General features: G+C 39.9%; 1 protein-coding gene across 1 annotated transcript in view; it reads right to left on the bottom strand.

Moving 5' to 3' along the window:
• CELF2 (CUGBP Elav-like family member 2) overlaps window positions 1-27,066 on the bottom strand; it is a 550,837-nt gene that overhangs the window by 422,409 nt on the left and 101,362 nt on the right. The window contains exon 2 of the mRNA XM_075018013.1: window positions 20,575-20,610. Coding sequence (XP_074874114.1) covers window positions 20,575-20,610 — 36 coding nt within the window. The remainder of the gene's footprint in view (window positions 1-20,574; window positions 20,611-27,066) is intronic.

Consider the following 27,066-nt stretch of genomic DNA (forward strand, 5'->3'; position numbering starts at 1 on the left):
AAAATTGTTCTCCTTAGCTTCTGAAAGTAGGACAAGAAGCAAGGGGCTTAAATTGCAGTAAGGAAGGTTTAGGTTGGACATTAGGAAAAATTTCCTGATTGTCAGGGTGGTTAATTGCTGGAATAAATTGCTTAGGGAGGTTGTAGAATCTCCATCATTGGAGATATCTAAGAACAGGCGAGATAAATATCCAACAAGGATGATCTAAATGGCACCTAGTCCCGCCATGAGGGGACGGAACTTGATGACCTCTTGCGGTCCCTTCCAGTTCTAGCAGTCTATGAAAAAAATCCTTATATTACATGCCTGAAATGTACTGTGAACTGTTCACCACTGTGGTTTCTGACTGCCAAATGCAGTAAGATCTGCATGGAGATGTCCACACTGAATTAGATAGCAGGCTCTGCTCTGTCATCTCACTCCATCTCAGTATATAACATTCTGAGGATCAGACAATGGGTTGCTTAGCTTGGACAGCATCTCTCAACCTTTCCATGGAATTGTGAGTGTGTGCACTCATCCATGGGAAGGGATGGTCCAGAACTGATCCCATCATGGTAGAATTCGTGGGATGCAGAGCATCTGCACGTAACACATCTTCAGCTCCTTTTTGGGAGGAACGATTGATGACATCAAAGAGCTGCGCCATCCACTGTGGTTACATAGACTGTGTCCAGTGCCTTGAAGTGGGGCAAATATCTTCGTCTATGTGTTGTGTACTGCAAAATGACTTCACATTGATGTCTTAATAAGTACATTGAGTGGTAGTGCACCAATATATTCTGAAAGGATGCTAATGTATAAGTGAGAAATAAAAATACTTTGAAATTCCAAGCAATTTTAGGAAAAAAAAATCATAAACATGAGTAGACTAACATGTACACCTAAGTAACAGGATAAATGTTTGCCTATCTAAGCAGTTTGATGTGTTTTTTTCTTCTTTGTTCTAGCAAAAAAATAAAAATAATTTGAAATGCTCATGTATATTCTGGATGGCCTTTTTGTTTCAGTATGGGCCATCTGTGTTTTATTGACAATGTTACTTGCAAGGATCCATGCCCCGTAAATGACATGTTTAAAAACAAAGATATAAAATCCACTGTGTGTGATCCTAGTAGCAGACAGAGACAGGTGAATGGATTCGGAAGCGACAAGAATCATTGCCAATTTCCAGGAATTGTCAAAAAAAAGAACTTCTTGACTGCTGTAGTTAGAGTTGTTATTTGATTTTTAATATTAAGAACTGGATGCAAGCACACACTTCAGATCCACATCTGTACTCCATGGAAACTTTGATTTTTGATTCTGATCTGATTTTTGATCATTTCACTTTAGAAATAAATCTGACTGTGAAGTTCATAATCTCATCAGGACTGAAAAGTTCAGAGGTGTTTGTATGTTCTTTTTTATCATCATTTTACATTTATTCCAGTCCAGGTTCTCTAGCAGAGCAGAACAAGAAATGCCAATGCTCTTGCAATAAGTAAATGCAATAACACATTTTTGTTTTCTTCTGAGATATCCAGCACACTCTTCCAGTGTGGTTACTGCCAGGAAAGAGCAAGGACACATTGCCACTGCTTGGAAAAAGGAAGATGTACAAAATATTGTTTTCTTAAGAGGTGTAACTTGTTAAAATGGTTCCAGGTACAATGGCTGCTAATGAGTGTACTACCAGTCATCTGCTGACTCCAAAAAACACCCTTCAGTATGCCCTAGCTCTTTACAACATAGGTCAGCAGAGCAATTATATTTGCTTAACTAGAAACCTTACCCAAGGTGTGTGCAGCAGATCCCACAGTTTAATGTACAGGTTGAACCTCTCTAGTGCGGAACCTGCTTGTCCAGCAACTCCTGTAATCTGGCATGAGTTTAGTTAGCTGCACAACCACTTATCATGGATGTAGGCAAGTTTCCTGTGTTCCCATAAAGTTTGTTTACAGATGCCAGTTCTGGCTCTCCGTGTTCTGTGCTGTTATTTAGTGTAATTTACCCCTAAATAACTTCTAAGAGCCCAGTAGGTAGAGGAAGTGTTGGTAATGTTGCCAGACAACTTTGACATTCTGTGGTTCATAAAATTTTCTTCTCTGGCACTGGTCAAGTCCCAAGGGTGCTGGATTAGAGAGGTTCAAACTGTAGTAGCAAGTCCTACCAGCTTGGGAATACTCCTAGGCATCATCAGGTACAAGGACAGCTCATGGAGGATAATGCTAGCCTCACTTGCTGCCACACAGAAATGCTAGACCTGAAGCTAATCTGGTTTAAATGTGCATTACTCTAAAGATTTTTACTCTGCAAATTACAATGTTCCTAGACTCTCAATTTTTGAGAAAACGTATACTGTGATGGAAAGCCTGTTTATTACAGAACTCCTACTTCCGCATGGATGCTATCCCTCTAGGGAGCATATTTGCTTTTTTACTCTCACCATAGACCTGTTGCGCTTCTTCAGACAGTGCCCATAGTATAAGAGAGAAAATACATTTACTCTGAAACATTTAAATAAGACTTTCATTGTGCCTTGAATTCCATAACTAAGAAGAGAAGACCTATCCCTTAAAATGCTGATTAGAAGTCTCTGCAACTATCCAATCAGATGTTTTCATATACACTTTTGTGGCATGGACTAGTTTCACAACACAGAGCTCTGAAGGAGTGCTTCAAAATGGAGGTCTCTAATGAGCCTCTGAAAATAGACCTAAATAGGAGAAGTTAATTATAAAAGTGCCTTATTCATTGATCATTTTGTCCTTAATCAACCAGTAGAATGACAATGGCATTTGAACTTTCTGTGACTGGAGCACAAACCCACATTTCCCTACCACTACTGCAATCTAGGCTGGCATGCAGTATTCCAATTGCATTAGGTACCATCCACTCCCTGGGCTGGGTGCATTTTTTACAGAGCTGTGGGATCTTGGTGATGGAAGGTGTGATTGCTACTCTATTATTAGAGAAATTATTCCGTGTGATTTAACAATTTAGCAACCCAGGCATATATGCTGTATTCACAGTATATTAGTTGCCATACAAATCATTCTTTAACTCTTTCACCAGCTAGTGGTAAGGACAATGATTAGCCCTTCCAGACATATGTCAGTGTGTATTGTTTCACTTTTTATTGAATCTAATAAAATGCATTCCCCTATATATAATCATATATTTCAAAGGGTTACAAAGCTCCCCTGTCAATATTTTTAAAATCAATAATTTGGACATAAAATCCAAGAAAGTCAACAGATGGCCTTTTGCTAAAGCTATTATTTTATTATTACATTCTGGTTATTTAGTGTTAAACAGCAATATATTTTTTTCCATGAGCACCCTTCCAAATTCCATTTTTACATGGAGGACATTGCCACTCATTTCAGCTTGGGAGAAAGCAGGCAGAATATATGCTATTTCTGTAATATTTTATATATTCTGCATGAAAATGAAAAGGTCCTTTTTACAGCTGCAGAGCCTGTAGTATCAATTCCTAGTGTCCAGCTCAAAAGCCACAACAACTTTACAGGGTCCAGAATCCCCCCCGCCAAACCTAACCAATTCATGCTGTCATAGTTTATCTTGGCTGTGTCTACATTATCCAAAAACTTCGAAATGGCCATGCAAATGGCCATTTCGAAGTTTACTAATGAAGTGCTGAAATACATATTCAGAGCCTCATTAGCATGTGGGCGGCCATGGCACTTCGAAATTGATGCGGCTCGTCCAGACGGGGCTCCTTTTCGAAAGGACCCCAGCAACTTCGAAGTCTCCTTATTCCCATGAGCAGATAGGATTTCAAATTTCGAAGTGCTGCGGCCACCCACATGCTAATGAGGCGCTGAAAATGTATTTCAGCGCTTCATTAGTAAACTTCGAAATGGCCATTTGCATGGCCATTTTGAAGTTTTTGGATAGTGTAGACACAGCCCTTATGTCATTGTCCACAGTCACTGATACAGAATGAGAACATTTGGAGACTCAATTGTTTATGACATGCACAATATTTCTTTTCTGTTAAATAAAACTTCCCAGGAGCAAACATTTTTGTTCTCTCATATCCTTTAATCCAGAAATGAAACTCAACATTGAATGAGACAAAATTCACTCCTAGTTTAAGCACTTGTTTAAGACAGCAGTATATATTTTTAAACATGGTTGCCTAAAATCGGTGTCCTGGATCCAAACCTGATGAGAGAATTCTCAAATGTAGAAAGGTGGCTATGCACTTAACTCCTATTTTGTGTCTTTGAAAATCTCTTCACTTAAATTAATGGCCTGATTTTCAGAAGTGCTGAGCCTTACTCAGATTAAAATCTTGTAAAGCCAACTGTAGTTCAGCACTTCTGAAAATCAAACCCTGTTTTTGGGTCCTTAAACTCAGACTCAGGAGCCTAATAATAGACTGAAGCTGTGTCTACACAACAAAGTCATTTCAAAATAACAGCCTTTATTTCAAAATAACTTTGGCACATGTGTACAACGCAACCACTATTCCAAAATAATTTTGAAATAGTTGGTTTATTTCAAAATAGGCAAACCTCATTCCACGAGGAATAGCTCCTATTTCAAAACAGCTATTTTGAAATAGGTGCTTTATAGACAGGGAATACAGCCTATTTTGAAATAAGCCATAGTTGTCCAATGGCTCTATTTTGAAATAGGCTCTATTTTGTGTAGACGTTCTATTTCAAAACAGCTGAGCGCTATTTTGAAATGCATTTTGTGTGCATCAGTGTTATTTCAAAATAAACTACTCTGGAATAGTTTATTTAGAAATAATGCTGCTCTGCAGACACACCTTGACACTTAAAAATAATCCCAGCCAGTATCTTTGGAGACCATGACAAATCAAATATATCCCAATACTTAGTTTTTATGTGTGTAAATTGCTTCACTATGCAAACTAGAGACAAATGTTCATTGAAAGAAAGGTCCGACTACTAATTAAATCATAAAGCAGCAAGCACTTTTTACACAGTCTTAATTTTACTGGTATGAGTAGTAAGATACATGAAATAAGAATGTTTGTGAGTTCGAGGTCTAAAATTCTGATTATAATTTTATGCCTCTGTCTCTCACTCTCAATGTCAATCAGCATTCAACTACCTGAAGGGTATTTACAAAGAGGATAGAGAGATACTGTTCTCAGTGGAGACAGATGACAGAATGAGGAGGTCTCAGATTGCAGTGGGGGAGGTCTAGGTTGGATATTAAGGAAAAAAATCACTAGGAGGGTGGTGAAACATCTGAATGGGTTACCTAGAGAGGTGGTGAAATCTCCATCGCTAGACATTTTTAAATCCCATCTTGACAGAGACCAGGATGGTTTAATACTTGGGATTCGTCCTGCTTTGAGCTGGGGATGGACTTGCTGACCTCCTGAGGTCTCTTCCAATCTGATTATTCTAATCTCAAGAAGGGAATGTTGAGAGGAGGCCAGAGTAATGTTGGATTTGGATGGCAAATCTTTTGTTCTTATATGAGATGTGAACCCTTCTCCCTCCCTCAGCATACTTGCATGAACTTTAGAATACCTAAAACAAATGCAGCTGAGGCTTGATCAAAACAGCTAAACTTGTTTGTTGACGGATAAGTATTCCCAACAGGAAGCTATGCTAATATTGCAAAGATTCCAACATGCAGATGAAAAATGTATTCCATGATAGCCCCACTAATCTAATTGCAAAGTTCTCATTTTGCAGTGGTAGGAATGCTGTGGGTGTCACATCTTGCGAAACCTATTGGGAATCAGAAGAGGCTTTAGTAAAAATGGGCCAGATCTTCAACTGGTGTAAAGTGGGTATGACCCATGACAATCACCAGTGCTACATCACCAGCTAAGGATCTAGCTTGGCATCAGTGTCCCCTCTAAACTGGATGCTTGAACAGCCATCCATGAGAGATTAGGTGCTGCCCGATTGATTGGCAGAGTACCCACAGCTGCCCACAATTGGCAGCGTGTTCCTATTGGTGGCACACATCTGCACGTGCCTTGGTGCACATAAACGGTATTCCACACATGGATGGAAAAAAATCAGAGGGAACATTGCCTGATGCATTGTGTAACCCCATTAAAATGTCTGGTTTGATTTGCTTTGTTAACTTACTCATGTGGCAGTACCTAAGGACCCAGTCCTGGCAACCCTTGCTCAGGTGAGTATTCAAATTCACCCTAAGAGCTCTCTTAAACTAACATCCAAAAACATAAACATACAAAAATCACTAACTTTTGCCTGGAAACTTAGCCCACGGTTTATCTATTGCATTCATTTCCATTGTAACCGTGGTATCCAAAAAATGTTTAACATTTATAGGCTTCAATAAAAATGTTTTTAATATAATGTAGATAAAATATAAACTGTTAACCTTGAATGCTGGGGAGAAGTATTATATTTTCTATCTTTTAAATATTTTATTTAGGATTCTTAAAGACTTGTGCATAATTCATAGCAAGATCTTTTGGAATTAAAATAATTGTAACATCACTCCTCTAATTATTAGACTTTATAAATAAAATTGATTTGTGCACATTAAAATGAGCAAAAGCACTGCTGAGAAAAGGGGCAAGAGTGAAGTCTCATGTTTTATCTACAAGGAGCAAGTTTCTTCATGTTTTCTGATCAACAGCCTTACTCCTGGTCTAGACAGACCATTGTTAGGGGATGCAACTGTAAAAACAAAAAAAATGGATCGATGATCCCAACTCCTTTCAAATTGGACATCAAACTGCCATCAGTTGGTATCAATGCTTATGTGAGATACATTGGAAATAGTGACCTAGAAGTGAAAGGTTCTATCGTACTAATGAACCTTCTCTTTGACCTAAATTGCTAGCCCCAGACACAGATACACACTTTATTATTTAGCTTTCAAATGTGTACCTAGGTCTGAAATTATTCCAAAATTCCCCCAGAAGTCCCATCATCATCAGCACCCAGTTTCTGACAGACACTATTGTGAGTGAGTGGGATCACTGGGGCCCTAATTCAGCAAAACACCCAAGCAGGCATCTAACTTTAACCACAGGAGTATTTTTATGGATCTCATTGACCCTGATGCACTGGGACATAGGTGGCAAGAACAAGGCTTGACGCTTTACTTTCTACACCTACTTCTATGCTGTTCTCTGTGCACAGGATGACTTTCTAAAGTCCACTTTGCCAGGTTTCCTTCCCTCTCCTCAAGGCTCCTTGTGTTCTGCAGAGCCAAGAAATTTTATCCCAATATTCATTGAAAGTTCTACCCTGACCAGTGTGTATTTAAGTAAACAAAGCAGTAAGACGAGTGAAAATGGAACCTTTAGGAAGGGTAGATAATGAATCAATGGCTGTGTCTATGCTTCTAAGAAGGGGTCAAGTGCAGACATAGCTTAAGTAACCACTCATTATTTCAACCCTCACACACCACATCCTGCTTTCTTCTCTCCCTGGTTTTTAGCATTGTATCTTGCCTCAAATTTAGGCAATAAGGCTTAAGGTGAAAAAGGGCAGTGTAATCTACAACATATTTGAGATACTTTCTCTCTTCATTGGTTCAAGAACTAAATAGGAAGAGCTAGGACCACCAAATTTGGTATGCAGCTTCTTTGTATCATATCTTAGCACATGGTAAGCGTTTGGTTGTGCCAGGACAAGGGGATGTGCCTGGAATGGGATTGTTATAAAGCAGAAAGGGAGGGCTGTGCTACGTAATGACCCCATGGGGGCAGCAAGGAGTATGGGATGGAAAGCAGGGACAGAGATATACTGCATAATAGCCTGCAGAGGAGTAGCAAGGGGCCAGAGATGGGGACTGGGACTGCTAGAACCCCATTGAAAAAGCTAAGATAGGGGTGGAGAAAGGGACAGCTCCCTACTATATATTTGAAGGAGTTTGTCTGTTTGTGTGTCTGTCCGTCTTCCAGCATGAGACTTGCACCCTGTTTCTGGCTGTGCCCACTGCCGTTGCTGTTGGGGGATTACTTCTCATCTGGCCTGAAGTTGCGGCAGTGAGAGAGGTCTGCGGTAGTCCTCTCTCCCAGGGGCAACCTGCAATCAGACAATGAATTACATGAAGAACAAAATATTTGATTTAAGGCCCCAACAAAGCCAGACAAGTCTTCTACTGTGTTGCACAAAGCACGTCGCACACTTTAGGCAGCGTACAAATACAATCATTATCTGGCGTTTCATCCTCAGGAATATAAATCAGCTCAGTTTTTTTTCCCTTGCTACCACAGAAAGCACTGGGCACCTTTGGATTGCTATAGTTTTAATGCAGCAAGTTTAAAAAAGACGGCCAGTGTCTGGGATTGATGAATAAAATAAATGAATTTGCCTCTGCCTCTCGGTGTAAAATGGAGATAAAACCTCCCAGACTCTTTGAGATGATGCAAAGCCAAATTCATTCAAGTGTTCTGATTGTCATTGGCAAGCAGTGGAAGTAGTTTGATTCAAATGAAGGGTAATTTGATAGAATAATTGTCTCTTACTAAAATTTGAGGCTTTTGGATGGAGGACTTTTGAAGGGGGAAGGTAAAATTTTCACATGGTTTGGGAGGCTAAATGCCAGATTTTAAAACATATTTAGGGGAAGTAAGTGCCAGTGGGATTTTCAAACACAGCCAAGAGAGTCTATTTGCATGTATAGACACCCAAATACTTTTACAAAATCTTTAGCACTTTGGAGAATTTTACCTGGAATGATCACTAGAAAGTTTACCTGGATAATAATTCACCCTTCTGCCCTTTTTATTTTAATTTTCAAACAGTTTCCTTCAATACTTCTTCAGAAATGAATCAGCTCATACACACCATTGGGAATTTCGAACAATTATATAATTATTTCTTCCATGGAAAACTGCCTATTTTCCAAAGCAAACGGTGAATTTTTAGACCACAGAATCAATATGTTTAACAACTAATGTGATCTGGAAAAAAAATTAATGGAGATAAATTATTTTAGTATGTATCCAAAGAAACACATATTCAATTCACTTTCAAAACAAAAAGCAGTCAAGTAGCACTTTAAAGACCAGCAAAATAGTTTATTAGGTGAGCTTTCATGGGACAGACCCACTTCTTCAGACCAGAAGTGGGTCTGTCCCATGAAAGCTCACCTAATAAACTATTTTGCTGGTCTTTAAAGTGCTACTTGAATGCTTTTTGTTTTGATAGTGTATAGAGTAGCACGGCTTCCTCTCTGTTAATATTCAATTCACTTGTTCGGATTGTTGGAGTTTCCTTGAAAAATTTCAGAAAATTAACCGATAACTTTGGTATAATTTGCTTAAGCGCAGTACATTTCAAATAAATCAAGTTTACAGTTCTGTAACAGAAAAGAATGACTATTTATATTATAGTAAAAACATACAAACAGATCAAGTCCTTTTACCGTTTAGATCCACAGTAATAGAAAATTTCTTCCCTAAACCTACCTTAACAAGTCAGACAAAGTCTCAGTTTACAAGTAGAGATCTCAGGGATTGAAAGATTAGGGTCAAGATTTGAACAAAGGTTTTGGAAGTCTCCATCCTCCATTTTTGGAGGCTTCATTTCAGATATCTTATAACAATCTGATATTCCAAAAGGGCAGAGCACCCTCCCTCTGAAACCACTGCCCTGGTAATGTGCTGCAAATTGAGCATCCAAAAATTGAAAAGGTGGTTTGAACAACACACAAAAAGTATCAATACTAGGAAGGTAATAGGGAAGGAGGTAAATAATAAGATGATGTGTGTGCTGAGACTAGTATGGGCACAAATGAAATGATTCAAATAAGCAGAGAGATTTACATGGAAGAAATGGACAACAGGTGTTCAAGACAAACATGACTGGCACATCACAGGGTTTCTTGAAGAGACATGAATGGCAAAGAAGTTCAGATGTATGGACAAATGTAAAGGGACGTGATACAGTTGGAGTGACACACAGTGAAGATGATCCTATCGTCTGGATTTATGTGGGTTAATGGAAGAGAAGCAATATGAATCTCAAGGAAGTGTTAATGAAACCTCTGCTACTATTATTATAAATGCCCCCTTTTATGATGATATTTTCATTAGAAATCTTCATGGGTGCTTTATTAACCAATTTGAAATAGCCACACGTTTTATAATACTCTCAGAATCTACTAGCAGTTCCTTGGATTACATCTGTCAAGGCAGCAATGTTTCAACATCTTGTATACTTAGCTCCTTGGAAGACAGATCATTCCATAACACAATGGTATCATAAAAACGCCTGTCAGTTAGCAATCAAGCGATTTCACTTTGCCTGTCATATGGTGGGCTGTCAATTTTATTTTTCTTTTTAGATGAAAGCTTAACTGCATTATATTTCAATAATAGTGAAGTTGCGTGTAAAACTTTCAAAAGCCTACTTCAGTTGAATTCTACTTTAGAGCCTACATTCCCTTGTCAAAGTGATTAAGGCACACAGGCTGCATCTACACTATGAGCTAAAATATATTTTCTCATCAATTTATTAATGCTGGGTTTTATCAATTCGATTCTGAGCATCCTCACATTCCCACATGCGTCCCACAAAATCGACTTGCTGCTGCCTCATACAAGTAGCTTAAATTGAATGCAGCAGCAATGTATTGTGGGAACCTATCCCACAGTTCCCTGAGCCACATAGCATTCTGGCTGTTTTCACTGGTGCAGCGTGGGAAAAAATACCCTGCAAGTAGATGAGGGTATCTGTCGACAGCTTCCCACATTTCATTCTCCTCTTTCTCCTGCCGTGTTAAACAAACCTCCCTTTTTCCAGACAGGGTCTGGCTTGCCTTTATAAGAGATGCACTTTTTAAAACTGAGGGGAGGGGAGGGAGGGGTAGTAAAGTGCTTAGAAGAAAGATTTTGGGTTTCCCGACAGACAGGTTTTTGAAAACGGGATACAAAAGCATTGGACCTTTGCAGGCTTGGGTCTGGATTTAGACCTCCTGGAAAAGATGACCCTAAGAAGAAGAATATGTTTAAGTAGACACAGGTGCTGCACTGAAACTGCAATGAATCACTGAAATAGTTATGGCTCGGGGTGGCTAAAAGAACCCAGACTATAGCCAGCCCTAAAAATCATGTCCGCTGTGAAAGAACCACCATGGCTAAACAGCCATGTTAAAAAGGCAGTGAGAGAGAAAAGGGCAGCTTTTAAAAAGTGGAAGTCAAATCCTAGTGAGGAAAATAGAAAGGAACATAAACACTCCCAAATTAACTGTCATAATGTAGTAAGAAAAGCCAAAAAAGAGTTTGAGGAACAGCTAGCCAAAAATTCAAAAAACAATAGTAAAATGTTTTTTAAATACATTAGAAGCAGGAAGCCTGCTAAAAAAGCAGTGGGGCCCTTGGATGATAAAGATATAAAAGGAGCGATCAAGGAAGACAGTGCCATTGCGGAGCGATTAAATGATTTCTTTGCTTCAGTCTTCACGGCTGAAGATGTTACAGAGGTTCCTAAATCTGAGCCAGCCTTTTTAGGCGACAAATCTGAGGAACTCACTCAGATTGAAGTGACATTAGAGGAGGTTTTGGAATTAATTGATAAGCTGAATAGTAACAAGTCCCCAGGACCAGATGGCATTCACCCAAGGGTTCTGAAAGAACTCAAATGTGAAATTGCGGAGTTATTAACAGTGGTTTGTAACCTATCCTTTAAATCCACTTTGGTACCAAATGACTGGAAGACGGCCAATATAACACCAATATTTAAAAAAGGCTCTAGAGGAGATCCTGGCAATTATAGACCGATAAGTTTAACATCAGTACCAGGCAAATTAGTAGAAACACTAGTAAAGAGTAAAATTGCAAGGCACATAGAAGAGCACGAATTGTTGGGCAAAAGTCAGCATGGTTTCTGCAGAGGGAAGTCGTGTCTGTCTAATCTATTAGAATTCTTTGAAGGGGTTAATAAACATGCAGACAAGGGGCACCCAGTGGACATAATATACCTAGATTTCCAGAAAGCCTTTGACACGGTCCCACACCAAAGGCTTTTATGTAAATTAGGTGGTCATGGGATAGGAGGAAAGGTCCTTTCATGGATCGGGAATTGGTTAAAAGACAGAAAACAAAGGGTGGGAATAAATGGTAAATTTTCACAATGGAGGGGGGTAACTAGTGGTGTTCCCCAGGGCTCAGTCCTGGGACCGATCCTGTTCAACTTGTTCATCAATGATCTGGAAAATGAGGTAAGCAGTGAGGTGGCAAAGTTTGCAGATGACACCAAGTTGTTCAGGACAGTCAAAACCAAAAGGGATTGTGAAGAACTACAAAAAGATCTCAGCAAACTGAGTGATTGGGCAGCAAAATGGCAAATGAAATTTAATGTGGGTAAGTGTAAGGTAATGCATGTTGGAAAAAATAACCCAAATTACACGTACTACATGATGGGGTCAAATTTAGCTACGACAGATCAGGAAAGGGATCTTGGAGTTATAGTGGATAGTTCTCTGAAGACATCCACGCAGTGTGCAGCGGCAGTTAGTAAGGCAAATAGGATGTTAGGAATTATTAAAAAAGGGATCGATAATAAGACAAAAGATATCATACTTCCCCTATATAAAACTATGGTACGCCCACATCTCGAGTACTGCGTGCAGATGTGGTCTCCTCACCTCAAAAAAGATATATTGGCATTAGAAAAGGTTCAGAAAAGGGCGACTAAGATGATTAGGGGCTTGGAAAGGGTCCCATATGGGGAGAGGCTAGAGAGACTGGGACTTTTCAGTTTGGAAAAGAGGCGATTGAGGGGCGATATGATAGAGGTATATAAAATCATGAATGGTGTGGAGAAAGTGAATATAGAAAAATTATTTACCTTTTCCCATAATACAAGAACTAGGGGACACCAAATGAAATTGATGGGTAGTGGGTTCAAAACTAATAAAAGGAAATTTTTCTTCACACAGCGCACAGTCAACCTGTGGAACTCCTTGCCCGAGGCGGCTGTGAAGGCCAGGACTCTATTAGGGTTTAAAAAAGAGCTTGATAAATTTTTGCAGGTCAGGTCCATAAATGGCTATTAGCCAGGGATAAAGTATGGTGCCCTAGCCTTCATAACAAGGGCAGGAGATGGATGGCAGGAGATAAATCACTTGTCTTCTGTTCTCCTTCTCTGGGGCGCCTGGCATTGGCCACCGTCGGCAGATGGGATGCTGGGCTTGATGGACCTTTGGTCTGACCCAGTATGGCCATTCTTATGTTCTTAAGACTTTCCCTGGGCAGCTAAAAGATCCCAGACTACAGCCAAGTTTGGACCTGCCAAAGACGACCCTCAGAACAAGAATATTCCTCACTGCAAGCCTTACTTTGAGAACTGTGGTACTTGTATGGCTACTACATTGCCTGCATTGAAACAGTTACTGCTAGGAGCAGATAAAATACCCCCAGCAACAGCCATCACCCGAAAATCATGACCGCTGATGGAGACTTCCCCCTTTCGGCTAAAAGACCCCCTACTACAGCCAGCCCCTTGTTATTTGGCAAAAGCCCATCCTAAAATTTCCTCTGAGAGGACAGCCACACTAGTAACAAAGTATCTTCTTCTGTTGATCAAGAAACACGACTAACCCTGGAGACTTCCCCTGGCCAGCTACAGGACCCTTACCACACACAAGCTGCCTGGCACCTTGCACAACATGTCCTTTTATTGGTTTGGGGTCAAGCTACATGAGCAGCTGGGCACGGCAAAGTTCCAGACTGTGTGGCACCTCTGATGGAAGGGAAGGGAGGGTCAGGACAAAATGTAAGTGGCTGAAAAGAAATTTCTTGTCCAAACACAACCCCCACCCACAGACTAGCTGCTACGTAATCTGTGTGAGGGAAAGTTCCAGAATGCATGGTGCCTCTCGGGGACGGAAGGGAGGGGATGTGGGGGGCAACATGTAAATGGCTGAAAAGAAGTTTCTTGTCCTATCAGGCAAGCACAATCCCCACCCACAGACTAGCTGCCATATGGAGTGGCGGCTGGGGGCGGGGACAGCGGCTGGTGCTAGGCAGTGCAGAAAAAAAAAGGCTGCTGGCAGGGGTATACGCAGAACCACAGATCTCACAGCCTTGCTAATACCAAACAAAAAGAAAGAAGATTTTGCAGCCTCTCATGACCCTATAGCCATGGGCTTCCAGGTGCCAAACTGAAATGGTCTTCCTGTTGCCTAATTCCTCCGCGCCTGAGAGCGGTGGAGATGGAACAGGCAAGAGTGGAGAACTGTGGCACATTGTAGAGCACATACAGGACATCTCTGGAGGCTAATGAATTTGATTTAAGGACATGGCACTTCCACACTACCCTTCATTTGGAATTTTAAATTCAAACTGCACACTATACCCATCGGGTTACTACGATATTATGCTTTTCATATTATGTTGATTTTAGTGCACCATAAATCAAGCTAGTGGAATTTACAGTGAAGACAGACACTTGGAAAAATCTGGCTAAGTGACTTAAAAATCAATATTATCTCATGGTGTAGACATAGCTTTTGTAGCCTATGTATCATTAGTTCTCTGTGAGACTTTGGTGCCTCATTGAACAAGTTTCCTTTGAAAATGGGACTTGGGCACTTTTGGAAATTTTACGCACAAATCTCAAAAGCCTGCCAAGAAATTCAAAGTCATAGCATATCATAAACCTCCAAATTCAGCTGATAGCGTATATACTGTTCAAACATACAACTGGTCATAAAATTCAAATACAGATTACTAATCTTTATTTTAATACATCCCTTTCTTCTTTTGGTGGTTTGTATTATAATATTTATAGGTTAAACCTCCCTAATCTGGCACCCTCGGGACCTTGATGCTGTTGTACAAGAGAATTTGCTGGACTACCAGTGGACAGTACTGTCTAGCAGCATTACCAACACTTCCACTACTGAAAGGGCTCTTAGAAGACATTTAGGAGTAAACCACAACTAAATAACAGTGTAGAACACTGAAGCTATGTCTAGATTGCCAAAAACCCTTGACAGGTGATATGCAAATTGTGCAATGGATTTGTGAATTTTCTGTCGACAGTTCTGTTGGGAGAGGATTTCCCAACATTTGGCCTGGCCACATGGGGCCAAATGTTGGTAAAACCCCCTTTACCAAGACATCCCTGTCTTCCTTGTTCCACAAGGAAGAAGGGATTTTGGCAGAATGTTCCCAAAGCCGCAGACTTCTGTCAGGAGACCTCCAGACTCCCAACAGAAGCCCGCAGTTTAGGCATAGCCTGGGAGCAAGGACTGGTAGCTATAAACAAACTTTATGGGATTAGAGGACACTTGTCCACACTCATAATGAGTGGTTGTGCAGCTAACTAAAATCATGCTGGATTACGGATATTGCTGGACAATAGCATTCCGGATTAGAGTGTTTCAACCCACATTATATTTTTCATGTACATTTTTTCCTTTTTTGCTCTTTTCTTTACTTTCTTTCCCTCTGTTTTTTTAAAGAGCCAATTAATAGCACTGTGTCATTAAAAAACCTTCCCTGAATTTGATCACATTTCAGTGAAAAATCCTGGTTCTATTATTACTTTTATTTACACAGACATTTTAAACGTTTCCTTGGAGCACTGGAAATGCAAACAAGAGGCCTGGGTTAATACAGGAAGTGATCAGTTCAAGCCATTCTGTCAAGTATCAACAATGAAATGAAGAATTAAGCCAAAAGCACAAAATATAGCAAATAAATTAGATAATATATTTTCTTTTAGGGGGAATAGCCTATGTTATTAATATAATAATAAAGAGATAAATTTAAATATAGGATTTTATTTGAATTATTTCTCTTTAAAGATAAAAAATAATGAGAGGTTAGAAAACATGTTTTATTTATCCTAGAAACCAAATGGCTCCTTGGATGTGGAAGCCAAGTATTCTTCTTTGTTCCTTGACTGTGCTGTTTGTCTCTTTGACCCCCTTGTGGAGTACAATTTATGCTCTAAGTACAGACAGGCTACATTAAAAATACCTCTTGTCCAAAATAAAACTGTCTCTTTTGCCTGATGAGAGCTATGGGCAACACAGAATGGTACAAAAACAAGATTAATCCCAAATCTCTACATTTACAAATTCAGGAACTACAGGTTTTCTGAACCTAGTTTAATTGATCATATATATTGAATCATGGTTAAATAAATATATTTATTAAATGAAGCTAAATGTCCTTTTAAAGAACTATATTTTTGATCTGTTATTTCAGGTAACATTATAATATATAATTTTGGCTCAGGATTGCCACAGCAGCTATAGAAACTCTAAAATGAAAAAATGAGGCCAGACCTTTATTAAATTTTAAAATATGCTTTTGCTACACTCTTGCAAAGAGCCAAATAGGGTATTCAAATCTCTGGAGATCATCAGTATAATTTCTTTATCATGTTCCATTTAAAATTTAATTACGTAGTCTGCAACAAGAAGAATCTGAGTACTCTAAATAGGTCATGCAATGAACAACCCAACAGTATTATAGAGTTTTCCTTATGAAGATCTTGTCTTTGATGTGCTGTTAAGCACAGAATGCCTTTATCTGAAAAGCAAAAATCCATGGGCTCATACATATAATAATGAAGTTGTATCTCTTATTTTTAAGATTAAAATAATTTCTCTCTCTATTCTGTATTATCTAAACATAAACAAAATAAGCTAGGTTAAAAAAGAAAACACATGGTAGAAAACCTAGATATCAAGTTCTTGAAGTTCAACCTGTCATTTATTTGTTTCTAGTTTATATCTATCTTTTTTACAAATACAATACCACCCTTTAAAGGAAGTTTACAAACCCCAGTTTTTTCATTTTTTCGTTATTTACCCCAAGCACGGATGAAATCTGGTGGTGAATCTTTTAGCTAAGCAAGTTAGAAAAAAATTGTCTATTTAAAATTCTTATTAAAAAAATGTCAACAAGTGAAGGTGGATAGAAATGTGAAAAAAAACAAACCCAAAACCTCATGGTTTTAAAAGAATTATTTTTTTACCCTTATTTTTAAGCACACATTTACAAGTGTCTTAATTAGGGCAGAAAAGAAAGAAAAAAACATATTTCTTAATTTACCAACTGCTTTCTGAGAAATTGGAGCACCAACATTTCTTTTATAATCTAATTAATCGATGTAAAAGTTTGGAAAGAAATAGTTTATTATGTTGACAAAACCCTTGGAGGCACCATTAACCCTGAAAATGCTGCCATCCTTCAGCTGAGCAGACAAGTGCAAACAGGAAACTCTTTCATATCTGCCATTCTATCATCAGGAACTTTCAAATAATTGGCATTTTAACCATAAGTAAATTTTACGTACATTTTCCATAAATACAGTATAGTGAAAGTAAATACAAATAAATACAGCAAATACAGTATACGTTCACAGTGTATAATACTACTGTTCGTAAATAAAGTACTCTGCATACATTTTGTTTGTTTCTTAACATCTAATCTTGTTTTTCTTTAGTGTTACACACTGCTAGGTATACCTCTCTATTACCCAGAATATCTGAATATCTAGCAACCTCCCAGTCCCAGGGCTGCTGGGTATGAAAGAGTTTCCTGTATATACACACTGGGGCTATGGTTACACTGACCTGAACTGATTTTTTCCAGGCATAAGAGTCTGCCAACAAAGTAGGGGGGTTCGCTGGCAGAGCCACTTTTACACTGCGTTCTCTCTCTGCTGGCAAGCCAATATGCAAATGAACAGCCATTTGCATTTTTGAGACTGTCAAGTTGCATACTGCCGCCTGCAGTTAGGCTCAGTATAACCGCAGCCTGGGTGTGTGTACTTGCACACGATTCCATATTCTTTGAAGAGTTCAAGAGATTATTTTGGGCAAGTTTACCTGCAAAGGAAAATATATGAACAAGTTATTGTAAAATAGAAAAAGTCATTGGCTGTGGCTACACTAGCGAGTTTTGCCGACAAATCTGGGAAACATCCACACACAAAATGCATGTGGATGCTTGCGGGGGGGGGGTCTTCTCCAAATAGGAATAAGGGTATTTCAAAGTGTGCGGGGTCCTTTCAAAAAGGACCCCATGTAGATTAGCCGCGTGCGATTCAAATAGCACTTCTGAAGTGCCGTGGTCACCATTATGCTAACGAGGTGCTGCATATTCATTGCACTGACTCATTAGCATATCCCAAAGTGTCTCATTAGCCTCCTCCTTTCGAAAGAGGAGGGTAGTGTAGACATAGCCATTATGCTTACTCATATAGGCCAGGTTTAATATTCTGAACTGTAGTGGAGTAGTCTTTTTTGTTTCTTTGTATTTGGCATATAAGGCAAATGTGTGGCTAGCACAGTTGCTTCAAAAACAGTTATTACTTTTTACATTTTCAAAGTTCTGATATCTACAGTTATGCCTATCAAAATGAAGCAATTTGAGAAGAAAATCAGCATCGATAGATGAAAAAGATCTCAGATTAGATTTCTCAATTTCTGAATCATTACTATCAAAATTATCCATTTGCAGTTAGCATATTTCAAAATCTCATCAATGTAAATCAGAAAAGTCGACCACTGAGACAACAGCAATGACGGGTCAGAGCAGAGAAAAGCTTGGAGACTAGTAGAAGAATGCCAACACTAACACAGCTGTAAACATTTGTTTTAATCTAGACAAGATCATTGGCTTTAATATTTATAATACAATTACAATGCCTCATGCACATTGCTCATATAATCTAATTTCTACTTGTGACATATTATCACCAGACTTTAATTTCAGCTGTGGCAAGAATTCAAACACACAGTTAGCTTTCCATTAGCGGCAAGTTAGCAACTGAATGCTTACTCAAGCTCCTAGTGTAGATTTCTCATTTTAACTTCAAACCATTTAAAACTGCTAGGATAGATTCACTTCCGCTGTAGAAAGGTTTCATATTTTTACTATATATTGTCAACTAATGCCAAGCAAAGATTAAATTAATGACATGCAGTAGAATCAGATCGGAAATACTCCACCCTTAACACCAGTAAAAATGATACAACTAAATGATTATGAAAAATACTAAATACCAATGTCTTCAAGCAAGGATTAACTAGTAAGCTACTGTTTGAATCTCTGTTTTCATTTTTTCCAGAAGCGGAATTGTAAATATTTCTTTATGACTACAAAGAATAAAAATCTCTAAGTGTCATGTACCACAGATCATTAGCCAGAGAATAAACAGAATTTCAGATGCCTTGTTAAATTGCACCAAGATATTTCACTGCACATTTGATGATAATAAAGGACGGGAAACTTAAAAAGAGAATGATAGCTGAATGGCCTAGCTATATTCAATTAGATTGTACCAACAAACATTTCTGGAAAACAAGAGCAGCAATAACCACACAATAATTCATCAAATGAAGGAAAAATACACCTTGTTACTGGAATTAAGTATGCTGGAATTAAATCAACCTATCACCTGCATCATTAAAAAAATGTGGTTTTCCAGTGAACAAACACTTGACTTTCACATGATCCCCCAAAAAAAGTTAGGCAGATTTTTTTAGGTGCCTTTGAACGAAAAATAGCTGATGTGCCAAATATCATTTCACCATATTGTAAGAAGTTATTTTATAGATGCAGTGAGGATTTCATGGTACACCTTTTACGCATTTTCATTATGAATCCATGTCAAACTACAACATAATACTCACTGAAAAATAACTAAGCCTATTAAAAAGATACACACATGCAACTCACTAAAAAAGCAGTGTTGGTGAAATGAGATACGAAAGGGAACATGTGCATTTCTCCATGATATTCGGAAAGTAATCTGTCACTAGATAGAATTCAAGATGCCACCCTATTTTTTTCAGTTGTCTGAATAATTTTCATCTCCACAAGAACAACCTTATATTCAGACTCCCTGGAGGGAGTAGGGGCAAAGGGGACAGATACTGCTGCAGCAGCAGCCAGAGCTCTGGGACCCTTTGAAGTGCCCGAGCAACACCACTCTGTGTGGGCTAGGGAGGGGCAGCACCAAGTCTGGGAGGTGCTAAGGGCTGACTGTCCTCATCCATGCCCCTTCCACTCTTGGCTCACCCCATTCTGGGGAGCAGAGCCTGGCCCCCTTCCTACCATGCCACAGGGCCTGTGGTGGTTGTTAGCCTTGGTGCTTGTATTTGTCTCCTCTAAGCACAAAGAGGCAGTCTCTCTTTCAGCCATTCTTTGAAAGCTTGGAAGTCGTGTGTACTTCAAGATGAACATGCTCACACTAAGCAGATGAGATCTATGGCATTCTACTGCTTTCCCAATGAAATAATATATTTGGATTTTCAAAACTTTTCCCCTCATTGTTAAAGGAGAAAGCAGAGTCGAAATGACCTATAACATATGGAGCTCGAACATGGCAGGAAACCACATCTACGATGCTTTTCCTCAGGTGCTAGTCCGCTGAGCTGTGCTTCAGAGCAATTTAAACACATTGCTTTAAAACGATTACTTCTTGGGGACCACAGCATTTTACAGCCATTTTGATGGGAAGGTGAAAACCAATCAAAATATCTCAGTTGCCTCTCCACAGTGGGGCAGGTTTCTACATGAAAGAATGATACAGTGACTCACAAGGCTATGCTTCTTTCAGCAGCTAGCAGAAGCTGATATGCAGATTGAGTTCAGAACAGCTTGCTTACCTTGGTAATGTTCCAACTAACTCAGTGGCAGTCTCTCTGTAAGAGAGATACAGAAGGGAAAATTAGTTAGTGTTTGCAGAGTTTACAACATTTCAAAGGCAAAGACATTTAGTTTAGTTGGAGGGTGTGTGTAGGTACACCTGTGTACATAAAATTTCTAAACAGACATACACATCTTGCCCAAGTGCATTCCCTATGTGGAGTTGCTATCCATGTGATAATAAACAAAAAGGTGCAACAACGTGAAATACATCATGATAGAGAGCAATACAAAACATGTTGATTAGCATGAGTTTCTGATGGTTACATTATCCAGGTGTAGTTTTTCTGTCCATAAAATTATACTGCCATTTAAATTCCAACCCTACAGCTTCCTCACGGGCTAGAACCAAGCAGTGGGTCCATCTTGCAACAGTAAATATCTCTGATTTTCTGTCTCCGTAGCCATTTACTGAATGACAAATCAGTGACTTTGTGATGTAATGGAAGTACAACTGATTCAACTGATACAACCAAATCTTCCCATCCTAGGTCTTGGGCGGTGATAATTTGTTAAGTGGGAAGTACCAAACTGGGGAGATAAAGCAGCATTTTACTGGCAGATAGACATGATTTAAAAAAAAAACCACCCTAACTATCTGCCTGAAACTGTTCTTGGGTTGGTAATAAATTTCATGAGACATGAATGAGCGGGAAGGCAAATGGGAGGGTGGGCTAAGGTTGATGTTTTATCACAATTCATCCCACAGCTGACACTTCCACACAAGTGGTGTATATATAAAATGTATCACTATACCACTACACCTGCTCTCCACCTACTAAATCCATCTGTCTGGGACTTGTTCCAGCACCCAGACCCACAAAATAGCTTCAAACAACTAACCAAAATTGCAGAATTTTTAACTGTTTTTTCCCCTTCCTGGCCCCTATGTTAAACCCTAAAACCAAAGAACACAGGGACTGAAACTGGACCACACCAAAGATCTAGCTAGTCTATCATCTTGCCTTCGAAAGCATCCATTACCTCATGTTTCAAATCACTGTCCTACACAATGGAGAAGAAAAATCCAGTAGTAGGTTTTGTTCTCACTTCAGTTAAATATTCCAAAGTAGAGGTTCCCAAACTACGGCCTGTAACACTTGTTAGCTGTAGAAAAGTCACTGATTACTCTGTGCTGTCTCCTCATTGCCAGGTGCTAAAGTGCATTGCAAGATAGTCTATGCTTTCCTAATGTTACGTTGAAAGACATGACATGCTTTCCTTACAGGAATTTTCCATGCAAGCCATTGATGTAACTGTCATAGGTACGTTGTGGTATCACAAATGAGAGGGCATATGGATCACAAGCAACTGTCGGTCTTAACAGGCAGTCCACACAGTTGAAAATGTAGGAATCCTTGTCATCATAAAGCACGATGGAAGAGGTCCTAGATTTCTATCCTGTTTACTACCACTGCTGTATTCTAACCACAGATTTACATCAATAATCCTTTTAGAATCTTGTTAAATTTTTGGCCTCAGATATGCTTCATGATATCAAGGGGGTGATATGAATTATGCTTTGAACAAAAAGCTTTTTCAGTTTTGAATCTGTTGCCTTTTCATTGATTGTCATCTGGACTCTTGCATTACGACAATAGGTAAATTTGATCCATCCTCTCTATATTATTCCTTGTTGTGTGGGAGTCTCTCTCTCTTTCATACAGCCTTCACTCCCAACTTTGTCACCTCTTTTTTTCTGCCCTAATTTAGGTAGCCCTAATCTTTTAAATCTCTTTTCATATACAAGATTTCATTTGGCTCTAATACTTGTCATTTGTCTCTTACAAAATTCCTGGGTTTTTTTTGCTATTTTCTGAGCTGGAATAATGAAAGATGCACGGAATATTCAGAACTAAAGGGATTACAATATTTAACAATTTTTCTCCATCCTTTTCATAGATGCCTTTCAATACTCAACACTTCGAGTAGACTGTTTCCTTGAGCAACCCACAAAGACACGATAAATTTTTCCTCCATGGTTACAGTTAATTGAGAAGCTGCTGTGGTTCTGTATGAGTTAAAATTCTTCGTTTTGACATTTGTCCCTTTTTTCCTCCCCCCTTCTGCTGTATAAACACTAGATTCTATTTTTCTCCTCCATTTTCATCTGAAGAAATGGGTCATTTGGTCATGCAGTGAGGATTTGGATGAGCAAATGATTTAGGCTTACAAAAAATTAAGGCCTTGCAAGAGCAACCCTTTAGATTAATCAGCAACACAAGACATTCCTACACAATAAACCTGGGTTTCCCCTGTTAAAAATAAATCTTGCAATGAGTGCCAATAAAACTAAATATTTACTATCTGCAGTTCTCAAATTTACCACGCATGCTGTGTGTATTGGGAAGACCAACAATACTAGTCTACAAATAAATTCCCAGCAGTAAAGAGCCACTCTTTATGGCACAGGCAGCTTATCTAGCAACACCCAAAAAGAGTTTATTTCAAAAGCTAACGGAAACACATGCTGCAATGTTTGAAGAAACAGGACATAGATTTAGACAACTCATTCTCATATTCCTACTAACCCCAAGTGACAGCCACAGTAAATCATCATTCATGTTCATTTCTTGTGCACAAAAAAAAAAGTTTATTAAAAATTAGTCAGTAAGAGAAAAAAAAATTCACCCAAGGGAAAAACTGTCATAACAGCCTGTTGTAAGATCCTGGCAAAAGCATGGGAGGACCTTGACAGTCCAATGCAAAAGATGCAGGACTGATGAACACTGAATACAACTCACTGAACTCAAGATGGGTGGAAAGGTGTACACCAGAACATGATTTTACAACTGCTACACACAAAATGCGTTTTGTCAACAGTGTGTTGACAAAACTCATCACTTTTGCAGACATCATTCTGCCTCTCTGCTATGTGTAATAAACACCTTTGTCGACAGTTTCTGTTGACAAAAATGCTGTTTAGATGCTCCAGGGGCCCTCTGCTGAGAGGCAGGGCTTCTGGTTCACCAGGCAGCCCTGCTTACTAAGCTGCTTGTTGGCTGTTCTGTAGAAACGGGGCCAGGGAGTCTGGCCCCTCATTGCTGCAACAGCAGATTGCTTTTTTGATCCACTTTTTTGCCTGTCCGCAATCTCTTGACAGAAGATTTGTTGGAAAATATCTTCCGACAGAACCTTCTGTCAACAGATTGCTGTACTGTAGACATAGCCAGACAGTTTGGGTATGCCTACCCAGCAAAGTTATTTTGAAATAACTTTGCGAGTGTCTACCCCATGCAACTGCTATTTTGAAAGAATTTTGAAATAGCAGATGGCTTTTTTCAAATTTTGTAAACCTCATTCCACAAGGAACAGTGCCTGTTCCAAAACAGAGATGTCAGAGTAGGGACTCTGTAGACAGGAAATAGGGGCTATTTTGAAACACACTAATCCAGAATATTTTATTCTGAAACAATTCTGCTGTATAGACATAGTAATTCGGATTAGAGTCCCTGGAAGTAGTGCCTCCAAAGGCTCTAATCCAAAATAGGCTCTATTGTGTGCAGACACGTTATTCTGGAATAAGTTTTGCTTATTCCAGGGCTTCCCTGTAGTGCAGGCATCATTCTGGAATATTTTACTTAGAATAACAACCCTAGAATAAAATATGCTGGAATAATTGTGCTGTGTAGACATACCCTTAGTGAACATAATTTCTCCCTTGGAAAGGTGCAATCTAAATTAAACTGAAGATTTTTCCTCTTTCATATGGCATGTGTAGTCCAGACTTCTCTCTCTAATCTCCTTACTTATACTGGAGTTTAAGATTTTTTTCATTCCCCAGAAGGGGAAAGACATGTATTTCACTTGAATCCTCTGCTTCTCTGCTCATGAGGAGAGAGCAGAGCAGAACTCCTTAAAAGAGCTCAGAACCACCCTGACATAGCTGGACACTAATTAGTGGACATGCTCAGTAGCTGTTTCTGATGCTGTGTAGAAGTTTCCATTAAGGGGAAACAGTGGTGCAGGTTCCGCACATCCACCATCTGCAAGTTGACTCAGCTGAGCCAATCACAGCTCTGAGGAAGGAAAGTTATAAAGAGGGGAGTCTGTTCGAGCCCTGGGGATTCAGCAGATGATTAACCCAGGCGCAAGAGGTATGTCTGCCAAGAAGGTTGCATCCCAACACCTTTATCACTTTGGAAACAGGCTGCAGATTGTCATATCTCACTGGAAAACTGAGAAAACCAGCCAGGTATTGGCACAGTGGATGGAAACTGCTGCTGGCAGCGAAGCTCTTCAGGCTGTAGGAATTCTGGAGTGTTTGGAGGGGAACTGATAAGTTACCATTCTCCTCTGACCCTGGAGAATCCAGGTGACATATGCACAGGGGCTTTGCAGCTTTACTAAAGTGACTGAGTAATCATCCCTATGAAATAAGAGTGGTGCGTATGAGCACAGACACACACGTTCACACAAACACACACACACACATTCAGCAAGTTTGCAGATGACACCAAGCTAGGGGGAGAGGTAGATACATTGGAGGGTAGAGAGAGAATCCAGAGTGACCTGGATAAATTGGAGGATTGGGCCAAAAAAAAAAAACAAAAAAAAAAACCTTATGCAGTTCGACAAGGAGAAGTGTAGAGTCCTGCACTTGGGACGGAAGAATCCCAGGCATTGGTATAAGCTGGGGACCGATTGGCTAAGCAGCAGTACAGCAGAAAGAGACTTAGGGGTTATGGTGGATGAAAGGCTGCATATGAGTAAGCAGTGTGCCCTTGTATCCAAGAAGGCTAACGGTATATTAGGGTGCATTTGGAGGAGCATTGCGAGCAGATTTAGAGAAGTGGTTGTTCCCCTCTATTTGGTACTGGTGAGGCCACATCTGGAATATTGTGTGCAGGTTGGGGCCCCCCCAGTATAAAAAGGATGTGGATGTGCTGGAGCAGGTTCAGCGGAGGGCAACAAAAATGATTATGTGCTGGAGCACATGACCTAAGAGGAGAGGCTGAGGGTCTTGGGCTTATCTAGTTTACCAAAGAGAAGACTGAGGGATGATTTAATAGCAGCCTTCAACTTCCTGAAAGGGAGCTCTAAAGAGGATGGAGAGAAACTGTTCTCAATGGTGACATGGCAGAACAAGACCAATGGTCTGAATTTGCAGAAGGAGAGGAGTAGGTTCAATATTTAGAAAAACTACTTCATCAGGAAGGTGGTGAAGCACTGGAATGCATTGCCTAGAGAGGTGGTAGATTCTCCATCTCTAGAGGTTTCTAAGTCCTAGCTTGACAAGATCCTGGCTAGGATGACTTAGTTGGGGTTGATCCTGCTTGACGCAGGGGGCTGGACTCAATGACCTCCTGAGATCCCTTCCAGTCCTTTGATTCTATGATTCACACGTGACATACCAAGAATACAAGTGTCTCTGTTTGTCAGAGGCTAGAAATGGAGGACATGAGAGGGATTGCTCAATTACCAATTCTGTTCACTCCCTCTGGGACTTTTGGCATTGGTCACTGTCAGCAGACAGGATACTGGGCTAGACGGACCTATGGTCAGGCCCAGTGTGGCTGTTCTTATGTAGAACCTCACTCTGAACTGCACGTTCAATTGGAAAAACAAAACACATCTTCATGAAAAAAAACAACCCACCCACATGCTTGCTGTCTAATAGTTTTGCTTAAGTAAGTTATTCGGAAGTATTCCCAATATGGCCTGCCAAGTGTTGTGTTTTTATTTGTTGTGTTCACTACGAATTATATGGTTGACTGAAGCTGACTGGCAGCTGTTACCACCACCCTTGCATGTCGTAGTTCTGAGGATTTACCTCTGTTTGCTGTATTTTTACTGCAAGTCCTGAAAGGAGAGAATTCTGGCCCGTGTTTCTGCCAAGAGCTAAACTGAGGTGTGGGAAAGAGAGTAGTATTAACTTACACATCTTGCCTCAGGATTTGTGGGGCCTATGCAATACCGTTAAACTGGTGCCCCTATACCTGATGGCAGACGGGAGAAGGGCATGATTTTTTAGAGATGCGATTTTATCATTTCACCATTGCATTAATAAAATATTTTTCAAATAAATTTTAAACCAAGGATGGGGAACCTACCATCCAGATTGGGCCTGCAAGGCGCAGGGTCCCACATCGCTGCAGGGCCAGGCAGGGGTAGGGTGGGGAGCCCTAGCCTCACAAGCTCAATCCAGGCAAGGTGGGGCCTGAACTGACCCCCAAGCTCTGCCTGGTAGGTGGGGAAGAAGCGGCTGTGTGCTGAATGGAAATGCTCCCAGCCAGCAATGGCCATGTGCACCCTGCCCTAGAGCTGCACCAGGCAGCATCCCAATTTCCTGCCCCCTCCTGCCCAGACCCTGAACCCCCACCCTGCTCCTGCACCCCACTTCCACCTCTGCCTTGCTTTTGCACACCCTTCCTGATACCACCACCTACCCTATTCCTGCACTCAAGTCCACCTGGCCCCCAAACCCCTCCTCCACCCTTCCTCCCATCCAG

This window comes from Carettochelys insculpta, chromosome 1 (assembly GCF_033958435.1).
Source record: "Carettochelys insculpta isolate YL-2023 chromosome 1, ASM3395843v1, whole genome shotgun sequence".
NCBI lineage: Eukaryota > Metazoa > Chordata > Testudines > Carettochelyidae > Carettochelys > Carettochelys insculpta.